This window comes from Dromaius novaehollandiae, chromosome Z (assembly GCF_036370855.1).
Source record: "Dromaius novaehollandiae isolate bDroNov1 chromosome Z, bDroNov1.hap1, whole genome shotgun sequence".
Lineage (NCBI taxonomy): Eukaryota > Metazoa > Chordata > Aves > Casuariiformes > Dromaiidae > Dromaius > Dromaius novaehollandiae.
This window is the reverse complement of record NC_088132.1, coordinates 63564663-63577099: the sequence shown is the minus strand read 5'-3', so window position 1 is coordinate 63577099 and position 12437 is coordinate 63564663. Positions and strand designations below refer to the sequence as shown.

At 39.0% G+C, this 12437-nt stretch overlaps 1 protein-coding gene across 1 annotated transcript in view; it reads left to right on the top strand.

Moving 5' to 3' along the window:
- Window positions 1-12437, top strand: part of LOC135324645 (ras-related protein Rab-3C) — a 139691-nt gene that overhangs the window by 108058 nt on the left and 19196 nt on the right. The window contains exon 4 of the mRNA XM_064501299.1: window positions 12313-12437. Coding sequence (XP_064357369.1) covers window positions 12313-12437 — 125 coding nt within the window. The remainder of the gene's footprint in view (window positions 1-12312) is intronic.

The window sequence follows — 12437 nt, the reverse complement described above, 5'->3', positions numbered from 1 at the left end:
GTCATCCATATCCAAATCAATCATGTAAGGATACCTCTTAGTCAATGGCAAGAAACAGGCACTTTCAGCTCATTAGTCATTTCATTCTAGAAGTTGTCTAGAATAGACCAGATGAATTGGACCCAGAAAGACTTCTGCCAAGCCATCTAAGTCAGAGTTGTGAAGAGGTGTGACTCCTGACCTGTCTAGCTCTGCCAAGAGAAATCTCTAATAGAGATGCAGTTATACTGGCAAAAGTTCCACTGCTTAACTTTGTTTAGCTATAGGATCATGGCTGGCAGTGCATGATAGCTTATTACATTCCCAGGGCAAAATACAGTTTTGTTGATATAGCTATGTCCACACTGAAAACACTTTGCTGTTAAAGTGCAGTCATTTCCTGTACTCCATGCCTTATAAAGACCTACTGTCTGACTCATTCAGTCTTAATTGTTTGCATTGGTAGGCTTTTTTTTTTTTTTTTTTTCCTGGAAGAGTGCACGGAAAATGTTTTATCCTCTTATAAAATTCCTGAAGTAGTGTGTTGGAAAATTATCTTGTTATCCCCAGGGAACACAAAACGATTTCACTGTTGAGCTTCTGAATTGGTCACACTAGCCCTTCTAAGCTATCTGAAGATTCCTGTCTACCCAAAAACCTGTTCGATGCAGACACTTATGTCCCCTGAGAGGGTCTCTACTCACTGAAGTCAAAGGTGAAGTATCAATAGGATAATGTCAAACATTTAGGTTTTATCACCAGAGACAGGTTATAACCTCAAAAATGTGTCAGCTAACATGGTTTAACCAGCATGCTTGAAAGTGCTCATGGAGGCAGGTTGAGATATACTTTAATTTATGGCAGTTCAATATGAGCCCTAGGAGAGGCTTAGGCTGCATTGTATTAAAAGACTACTTCATTCAGTTTTCAAAAGTGTTAGAATGTTTTCAATCTAATCTCCAAATTCATAGCTGAAGGGTTGTATTCATGCCTGTATATGTTGCTGACAGCTTCCACCATATTCAGGATTTCATTTTAGTTCTGGCTTCTGGAGTCAGGTGATCACAGTATACATTTGTTTTAAGAATTGTGATGCAGAACAAAACTGGAAAATAGGAGAGCTAAGAACTGAGAACTTCAGAATGTATATACATATAAATGCGTATATATACACATACACACAGTCTAGTGATTCGTGAATCATGTAGCACTACTACTTACATTTTGAATGATTACACAAGACTTTGGGTTGTTTTTATGATTTTTTCTTGTTTTATTTCAAATCATCAAAATAAAATCTAGAGTCCAGTGACTCCCATCAGCTTCCATGAGTCAGCAGAAATACACCTGCAGTTTCCTTGAGAAGCCGCACTTGCGCAGAGGGTGAGTCAGCAGGACAATCCTGCCACCCTGTGACAGGCAGGAAGTAGACAGTGAATTGTTTAACACTGTTGTTGCTTGCTTCTGGAAGCTGTCCCAAAATAAATTTTGTTCAGTATTGTCCCAAATAGCAAAATGTGGCCAGAGTAGTTTGTAACTTACCTTCAGAATCTCAAAGGAAAAAATATATAATCGCGTAACTCATATTCCTCTCATTAATCAGCATCATTTAACAATGGGATTAAGGCAGTTGCCTTCTTCAGTTTTAAATATCTGCGAAAAAAGGCAGAGGCTCAAGTGTTCAGATGAAAACTAGGCCACCAATGTTCTAACTCAAAATTTCAGACCTCCGACCTTTTGCACTTGCAGGTGTACAGGTAGTGGTGCAAGGACACAGTGATGGAATCATATTTTTATGCCTTCAGGGTTCTAGTGTAGTTTTGAAAGATTCCTCTGTTCTGCCTCCAGGGGGTAACACAATATGCAACTTTAAAGACAAAATGCTGATAGAATTTATACCAGCTCTGGTGTAAAATGTACAGTTGCGAAAGTCACATACCTTGATGTTTTAGTAAAACACTCAATAACGTGTCTTCCTTATCAACAAAAAGTAAAATGACTCATATGATAGCACTGCCACATGGCTTGCAAGCTGGATGAATCCTTAACAAGGAAAGCATGTGATAATATATCACAGGTGGCATTTATGACCTAGTAAGCTTTTTCAGTGATTGAGGTTAAGTCTAATTTTTTAACCCTTTCATTAGGACCTTGACACAGGCATTTCAGAACACATTTCATGTGCATATGAGCCTCAGTTATGTTTGAAAGAGGCTGTGCAAAGTATCAAATGAGACAAATAACCAAAAATGATCTAGCAAGATCAGACATAAGAGAAGCAATAGCAGAATTCATTTAAACTTGAGAAATGAAACCTAAAACAATAGAGGAAATAAAATCCAAAGCAGTGTATTTGAGAAATGGGAGAAACTTAGAAGACATTCTTGGCAGAACAGGGAGAAAGGGATTAATGGCTACAAATATGAAACAAATCTGATAATGAGATATGACAGTAAAAAGTCAGTGTCAGTCCAGAATTCTAGAGAACTGTTTGATGAGAAGTTCCCTAAAATATGGACTTTTTGTTGCCATGTACTTGACATGGAGGAAATTTTCAGGTGAACAAATTATACTGGAAATATGAATCTGCATTTGATATTTAAAAGAGAAAAAGTAGAAAGGAAAAATAAAACACCCTGTTTGACCTACCTAAATGCACACTTTACTGCACTGTGCCTGTAAAAACTTTGTTATCACCAGAATAGTGTTGCTGTGCTGGTGCTCTGTGGGGTTGAAGGAGGAAGGCTAAGAGAACCACCACAAGCACAGGAAGGGCTTTTCAGCCAAATAATGCAGTCCAAGGTTAAGGGGACCATTGCTGGTACAGAGAAAGTGGGAGATATTGGATCCAAGTGTGTATGACCAAGAGGACCTGCTCAACTTCAATATTCCTCACTTAAATATCTTTTTTATTTCATTTTATATTAAAAGCACATCACAGCAAGAAAGAAAAACAGCAAATTAGAGGAGACATACGTGTGTGTCTGTATCTGTTTCCTGATATATATGAATATGAAATAGTAGCCAAAAATACATTTTAAAATGACAACAAATCACTCATTTATTTAAGAACAGGCATTGTAGTTGCATTAGTAAATGTACCCAGTATTCCTTTTCAGCATTATTCACAGCTATGTTTTTCAAATATGACAGGAGAGTTAGGATCAGCTGTATTGATTAGGGTCATTACTCAGACTTCCAAAGACAGTCTGTGCAATCAACATAAATTGGTGATTAACAGGATCATTTATTTGGAAGCATCTGGAACATGAAACCATGGGGATAGTCAAAAGATCTGTGAGTGCAGACTGTATTTTGCCTTTTATTGTTTCCATGAATATTATTTTCCTTGTAAATACTTTTTTCTGTCTCCTTTTATACCCTAATCTTTGATGATTGTGTGCACTGTGCATGTCTAGTAGGAGCTTTGAAGGATGATAATTTAATGGTGGGTTTCTCAGTGGGGAGAAAATTAAAATGTACAGCCTTTTGTCTGTATGGTGAGTTGCTAAATCACTTTGCACAGTGTGACACAGCTTGCGGCATTATACATGACATAAAAACTCTTCATTAACTTGTATTGTTACTGTGTCCTACTGTGAAAAATGTGGTATATTAGTTGGTCTATTTATAAGTAAACCTTGTTGTAGGAGAAGATTTTGTACTTCTCTGAATAATATAAATATTGAAGTCTATTTTATATAGTTTTATCATGGCACAAAACATGCAAAATAAGTTGAAAGATCTTTCTGCCTTTAACATCTATCACAGTCCTTATTGTGTCTTCACTACTGTCTGTGTAAGCTTTTACCAAGCAAAAGGCCTGGAAAGGAAATATATAATAAACATCAGAAAAGGAAAGAAGTACAGTTGACTTTGACAGGGACTTCACAGTCTATTATTAATTCTGCACACCTGCAGCTGAAGTCCACCTTGCCTAGGTGTAGGTGAGAAGTGCCTGTGTGAGCACTCTGTCGTCTGCCTTCGTGACACAAAGGCTACCGAGTCTGTGGCTGTCGGGATGACATGCTGCATGTTGGGACCTTACTCTGCCTATGGCTGTTCCTTTGCATCACCATTGGCTGTTTCAGTGCCAGCTGCAGAGTGCTGTCCATACAAGGTACAGGGAAAGACCGGACCTGGTGGGCTTTTCTTCTAAAAAGATGGCCATTAGAGCTCAGGCACTGGCTCCACTGAGGAGGAGGAGGGATATAGAGTATAGCACTGTCTTATAGCACAGCCTTTTTCCTTTTCATGTAGTAAATGCATAATTGGGCTCCTGCTACATTGGTACTGGAAAGTAGTTTCAAGGTGTGGATGACAGCTGGGAAGAAAGCAGGATGCAGAGATGGTGCCAAAGATGCAAAAATTAAGGACATCTGCAACCTGATTTATTTAATACAAATTAAGTATGCCCTGCAGGCTTCTGGTCCTTCACCCTAACTTTGACTAGAGACATACCTAAGAATTACAGTTTGAACATGAATATCTTCTGTCCACACTATACTGATTTGTTACCATATACCAGCCATCCAGTGAACTTGCATTTTAGTGTCAAAAATGAATCTTCTTCGATAATAACAGACTATTATTTCAAACAGCACTGTACAGACAAGGCACTGAGGCTGATTTGTGGGCTGTTAAGAAATTTTTTTGTGTATTACACTAAAAATGAAATGTAATGCAATATAGTACTCAGCAGTGGATTCTGGATGGGAACACACTTCTTTGTGAAAGGCAGGAATAGATAGTAATGGCTGATTATAAGGAAAGAAAATTCTGATTGATCAAGCTCTGCCTATCTGCCTATCTGCCATCATAGGCACCACACAGAATTAAATAGTTAACAATCAATGACATGTCAGTTCTTATTGTGTTGTGTTAAATACAGACGAAGGGCATTCCCAGTAGCGGACACTACTGGGCAGACATTACTGAGCAAGCATATACTTCTCCCATACAATGGTAATGGATTGTCACTAAGATACTTACATAAGAATAAGTGTCATAAATACATAGACAGTGTCAGGTCTTACATATTTTCTTGTCCTCTTTTTGGAGGAGTTCTCCATTGCAAAATGAGAAGTGACATTTTCTTACATAAAAATCTAGTACATAGACTAAGACATTAGCTCAGTTTTACCCAACAAAAGAACTGGAAATACATTTTGGCTCTCATTATGACCTATCAAAGCTGAAATGTGGCATGTGGTTTTCTGAACAAAGTTATGGCCTCAGAAACTTGCAGTGCAGTTTCTGTTAAGATTGCTTTTCTGCTTTGTTCACCAGCAAAAATAAATTTATTCTCCCTAAAGTAAACCCAGTTACTGCTGGAACATGGAAAACCTGTAACGTTCAGTGTAATGCTCATTTTGACTAGTCTGCTGGCTGAAAATGAACCTGAACTTTGTTAGTGCCACTCATCACACAGCTTCTGCATCGTCAATTTATCTTCCTCCAAGGGAGGGTTAAGTGTGCAGCCTTTCATTGCAAGGTGTGCACACTTAGATTCTGCACAGGGAAGATAAAGCTGTCAGAAGGAAGTGATGAGTCATTGCTGTTCTTCTGGTTTCTTAAATATTGGCTTATTTCAAAATCATAAGGCATTTTTCAATTCATTTGCCCTTTAATCCAGAAAGAAACTATAATGATGTTTAAATAATACCTGACAGACCAAACCCTGTTAGTCCTAGCAGCTATTCATGTACCCAGGTCTGTTGCAAGAGTAAAGGAGTTGGTATATCCCATTTTTGCTATTACATCCACTTCTCCCTGGATCCTTTTGCCTTGCTGCTGTGTGGAACTGAGCACAGAAAAAATTATATTTGTTCTCTCTCTCTCTCTCTCTCTCTCTCTCTCTCTCTTTTTTTTTTTTTTTTTTTCTTTTTTGGCCCCTTCCGTCCATGTCCAATACTGCTATTTCACTGGGAGATCTTAGCCTGTTCTCTATCATACATCAATAAACACATTAAGTCAACAGGTGCCTGGTACCACCACTATAATTCAGTAGCAGATTCAGTATGCAATCATCTATTCGGAATAAAAGCAGAGATGTACTAGCTTCAGATCCTCTAAGAGAAGGGCTTACCTCTGCCCAATTCCCCATTACTATCACAGATTCATCTACCTCGACTTTCTATTATGATAATTATTTCCTTTATTGATTGATTTTCATGGTTTTCACTAATTGCTTCAATAATTTTGAAGGGGTTCATGAAGACAGGATGTCAAACAATTTGTAGTAGTCATAATCACTGATCTTATGTGGCCCTTGGCTGGAGCATGCCAGAATGATCAAACATTAGTGTTGCAATAGTTTGTGTTTAAAAGTCACAGGTATCCAAACTCTTCTTGACAGTAATTGAAGGAGGAAAGATTCTGAGCTGTTTCTCAAAACTAATTCTCTTCCTTGGGGCTGTGAATTCCTCCAGCTGCTAATAAGTTCAACTAAAATCTGGAAAATGTTATGGTCTTTTTATTATTACTAATATTATTACTAATTATTGCTATTATATTACTACTATACCAATATGCAGGTCCATAAAAAGTCTACTACACAAATAAATACCCAAAAGCCTGAGGCTATCCCAGGACCCTTCTGCTTCATTTTGGCTCTGAGTAATTCAAATTCTTAAAATCTAGCACTGTTTTCAAAATCCCAATCAGCAAGTTGAGTTGGGGTTGTGGGTTGGTAGATTTATATACTTTGGATGGCTCATCTCCCACTAAGAGTGGATTATTCTGGAGAACAGATGGGAGGCCTGAGGCCACCTCCCTCCCTGCCCTCCCTGCTGCAGGGTCTGAGTGCCAAGTGCAGAGCAGCTGGTACACAGCTAGCTTCCAAATGGCCACTAACATTGCAGAGTGCAATGATTTAATGTGCTGTGTAGAATAATCCTGGACAGGCCCCATCTCCATCACATCCCCAAGTAGGGGGTGACCAGGATAGACAGAGGTATGAGGGCCTGAGGAACATAACCTATCAGGCTCATTGGGAATAATAAGAGCTTAGGAGGGGGTAAAGCAGGGCATGGGGGAAGACATGGGGCTTATGATATGCACTGAAGACATCTGATAATAAGAGGGAGACATCAGACCCACCCCACGGAAAAGGCAGATTAACTGGGAAGCGTGCCAAAGGCCCTCCCAGACAACGAGGGTAGGAAAGCATTCCTGACATGATCCCATCCCCTGAAAAGGCTGGACTAGCAGAGCTTGCCCTTACTATCCCAGTCCGTGTTGGGGTGGGAGGGAACTGTGCCATACCTTCCCACATCACAAGAAGGGGATTAGGAGAAGGGGGAAAGATACTCTCCATTGCCTCAATTACAGAAGTAAAATGGTTTCTCCCGAAAATGCTGGAGGACAGGCCTTCTTGCTCCAAGGTAGCCAGCCATTCAGCACTCTCACCTGCAAATAAATGAAGGAAGTTCAACTACATACTTTTGGGCAAACCTCCAAACTTATCGATGCTGATCTGAAACTGCCATTCCCCAAAAATTCAGACTTAGATAACTGAAAAAGTTTTGGGATAGATAACCTGGAATCCACCTCAGCACCAACGGTCCATGAAGGAGCTTTTGAAGCATCATGCTGGGGACAGAGATGAGAGTTTTTAAGAACAACCTGTGAGCTCAGCACAACAGTAGCTTCAACAAATAAGAATATTTTGGTTTTCACTTGGGAGGGGATTGCTTGCTTGGTTTTGTTTTTTCCTGGCAAGATGCTGCATTCCAGTTAATTGCATACTCCTTTCTGAAACCAGAACATCGGAAGTACAACACGTTTCCTGAACTTGCTCAAATAAGCATTATACGTGGTCCCCTTTGGAGCACTTTTATTAGGGTGATTCTCTGCTGTCAGTACATGTGACTTATTACATCTAAAAAGCCCATAGACACTAGCCCTTGTAGAGACTGTAACAGTCCTTGGAGGGCTCTGGGGCCAACTTTTAGTGCATGGATTACAATTGTTGCTAAAATTCAGATTCCTGAGAGATATTTACTGCACAGACACATCTGTATCTAATAGATATAAATGTTTATTTGTTTGTTTGTTTGCTGTCTATGGATAAGAATGTACTGGAGACTACTCCAGGTTAGATTAACTATGTATTCTGGAAATTATTATATGGGTTATTAAAAAGTGATCCTCTGGGAGTATATTCCAAGTAAATCCTAAAGTATGCTAGACAGTGGATACAACTTGAAATGTATGAAGCACAACAAGTGGCTTGTTTGCTCTCTGTAGCAACTTCAGCATGGCATAGTGCCATGTGCATACTCGAGTTAAGTTTGAACAAGGCAGCTTGGACAAAGCTAACCACTGCAGCAGTGCTACCATATTGCTCTGTGCTAGCTGACTTGGCTTCCAGAATCTCAGCTACCTCAGCCGGCTCCGGCTGAGTATTTCTAAACCACACTCCATCATGCAGTGCAGATATTCCCTGTAACCTGCCTACACAAACACACAAACATCATAGTTACCTGGATAATTATTTAAATTGTTGCATGTGAAGAGGTTGGGAGCATACTGATGCACGTAGGTTAGGTCTCCTGCTTTTTTTGAAATGCTGGTTCTTTAATGATTGGTTTCAGTCTCCTTTCTAGAGCCAAGATCTTTATTCAGTTGATTCTTTCATAAACCCCATGCAGAATCTTACCTGAGAAAAGACTTAGGCCTTTTGGCTCTTCTCTGATCTTTTCCCAAAACACAATACTCTGCAATATAGACTGTCTACTTGCTAATTCTTCTCTTTCATGAAGGTCCTTTTTACTATGCTTGGTTATAACTAGAATTGATGTTTAATTTTTCTTTGGCAGGCTTGGAGGGGTAGTCTGTGGTAATGGTGTCTTTTGTCTTTATAATGATGTATTTACTGTATGCATTGTAATATTCACTTTGAAAGCTGTGTGCTCATAAAAGATGAGGTAACAGTGGGTAGCTCTGCCTAGGCAACATTGGTATTATTCTCTCCTTTAGTAAATGTCAGTGTTAGAAGTAGTAGCAATATGAAATCTTGTCATACTCTTTTGAAGTAATAAGCAATTTTTTCAGAAGAATATTTTGTAAACTAATCAAGTATTACAAGGCATTTCCTAGGAGCAGAACTAGGTAGAATATGAGTACTGAAGCAATGTGTGTATGGACATATGACAATGTGAACTGTTTAACATTTCCATTCCTTTAGGTTTAATTTCAAACAAAGTAGAATTGCAAAACTGCCTTTTAAGCAGTTCTTCACAGGTTATTTCATTCCATCAAACAAGGAAATAAGCCTCCATATTATCTTTGAGAGTCTTCTACTATAACAGTCCAAAACTCTCTGGTAATTCATTGGTGTAACTTTGCAGTACTTTGAACCATTACTGCAGAATACAGTACTGGTTTTAGATGAGAAAATAGCACTGCTTTAGTTGGCATTCAGGAAGCGTTCTCCTCTGGCAGGGAGTATGGTGGAATCGTACAATGGGGAGAACAAGTCTTGCGCTGATCACTGAAAGTAATGGATCATTGCATTGCTGCATTAATCTGCCTCTCTGGTGTATATACATTATAAAAATTTGAGCATGTTGCAGATTGCCTGTCTACAAAACAAGTAGAAAGTGAAAGATTTACAGGGTAAATTCCTATTGACATACACCAGGTCAGAGAAACTGAACAAGAATTAGTGTATTCAGCTTACTGCAAACATCAGCTTTGCCTTTTCGTATCTTCAGTCTTCCTGAGGCTAAAGTTCTTTATGAGGACAATGTTATGTGTTTTGGATTAGTCAGAAGCCTCGGTCATTTGAAAGGCCATATATGCCAGAGATGGCAGAATCTGTTTTTTTAATGACCTATGTTTTGGCTTTTGTGGAGAACTGTGGAAAAAAGTCTATAGAAGCCATTAGTGCAAATGTATGTCAAAAAGAAAACAGAACAGTGGTAAGCCTATTAAATTATTTGAGTCCAATCTCCTACTGATGCAGGATTGGGTGGGGATATGTTGGACTGTTTTTTCACAGTCAGTCAGTTGTACTTTTGCACTACGGAGTCATTTGCAAACCATGAGCTGTTAGAATCATTATCAAGAACAAGAACTCTTCTCTTGATGCCTAAAAAAAACCCTTAGAAGATGAGACATAAGCAAACCAGATTAGAAATCTAAGAATGAAACAACTGGCCTTGATAATGGGAAGCATTTGAATGCATAGGTTCACAGTTCATAGAATGAAAATTGCAGCTTGCTCCATTTGAATGAAGGATTTTACATTCTTAAGCAAATAAACTCAAGTAAGGTCTGTGGAGCGTACAGCTGCAAAATAAGGCTGAATGAATCTTCTTTACAGTGGTGAGATGATATTTTTTCAAGTTATATTTCTTCAGAATTTAAGTTTTGCAGAAAATGCAGTACAATTAATTCTTTCAGTGAAACCTAATATATTTACTATATATTTTGCTTTTGAAACATCTTAAGTTATGTACCAATTGTACCCCAGCTCATAACTGATCAAAACTGAGATCTTTTATAATCCCTAATGGATTGTCCTGCTATTATGTTTGACTTGCTAGTATTTGCAAAGTTGCTATGGTGACAATTGTAGCTCTGGTTAAAAAAATATAATAATCCTATTTTGTTTAACCACAAATTCCATAAGATCTCAGCATGATTCCAAAAGTACATTTCCACCAAAATGTATGCATTGTGCCCTCTTTTCTGAGCAACTGTATCTGTCGTAAAATATAAGTGTAAAGGGAACTCTAACCTCTGCTTTGGTCATAGTACCTTATGACAGTCTATTCAAATCACTATATGTTTTTTAAATAGCTTTAGAATAGCAAATTTTCCATTCCTTGAAGAAAAGATCAGAGCAGACCCAAGGGAAGAATCCACAGTACAAAATTCCTAGGGCTTGCTTCAGCTTCTTTGTGATCATTCTGGTAAGGCAAAGCAGCCCTAAAGTCAGTCTGACCATGCCCTTTAATATTCCTCTGACCTGCACTGCAGACACATCCCATGCAGCTTTAAGGTGAGCTTCAGCACACTGATTTGACTTATGCCAAGGGGGCCTGAGTCTGGCTTTGGGGCACAAAGATTGCTTGTAGAAGCCTTTGCCCATGGACCCACACAGATCAGCTTCCAAAATACCTTGGCAAAAGATTTTTGAAGCTTTTGGAGATTTCAACTCTCACACAGACCTAGGGCACTGATACGCAGCAGGATTCCCTTCCAGTGCACCCTCTCATAAATGTGTAGTTAACCTTGTCCAAGGAGGAAGAGAGCCGCTCTTCACTGACCTCTGGAAAAATCTCTTTCTCTCCCCATTGATTGTATAGGGTGTGAACTGATATTAACATCCTGCCAAGCACTGAAATCATGAGCCTAAAGCCAGGCATAGTGACAAAATTCTCTGCAAGACAAAGAGTATTTTAGGTAATAGAGGTTATATTTACATTGAAGTGCAGGTACTGCTCTCAGCTGGAAGGTGGTAGCCAGCAGCGTCACTCCCCATAGGGCCTGGAGCCAGGACATGGTGCCCTCCTTCCTAAAAGTGGGTCCGAGTATCAGCAGAGTGGTGGCAGTCAGATGCTGAGAGGCGCTAAGAGTGTGCTCCTAAGTTGCCCATGAGCTGCGTCGCATTCAAACTGCAAAGAAAGCTTGGTAGGGTGAGTTGTTTCACCAGCAGCACGCACGGTCCTCATAGTGTTTCAAGACCTGGGATGCTCCTATTCAGCTGTAGTCAAGGTTAGGGCTTGAATAATTTAAATGAAAGGTAAATTAAAGTTCAAACTCAGCCCCAACCATGGCTTAATGTACAATGTAAATATTGCTGTCATCCTGCTAGATAAAAGAGCTATAGTGGAACGTGCTGGAGAGAAACAACAGAAGGAAAAAAGAGTGGCTTTGAAGTTTTGCTGATAAATTTAGATCCTAATTTTAAAAGGTGAAAGATAAGATTTGAATAAGCTGCTGATTTTGTTTCAAAGCTCTGGTTTTAGATGATAAGGTTTGCTTTAAAATGGGAAAATGTTTTTTCTTCAATGTGTAGGAGAAAGTGTCACAGCTTCTTTCTAAAAATGTAGGAAGAAATGCTGATGGCAGGAGAAAACTTGGAAACACTGTCTTGTTTTAACGAGCAAAAGTAAGGCCTGTGTTGATACTGTTCCTCTAATAATAATTCCTGACAGGTAATCCTTAGTTTATTTGAAATCCAGATTCAAACAGAATCGTGTTAGCCTGGATGTCAAAATCAGTATTGTCTTTGTTTGTCTTGTAACAATTCTGTTTGAAATTGATTTAAGGGAAATTTGCTTTGCTTTGACTTTTCTCCCTCTCTGTCTCTCTTTTAAGGTCAACTCAAATCAAAACATACTCTTGGGATAATGCCCAGGTTATTTTGGTCGGTAACAAATGTGACATGGAGGATGAGCGGGTAATCTTCACTGAGAGAGGCAAACATTTAGCAGAGCAACTCG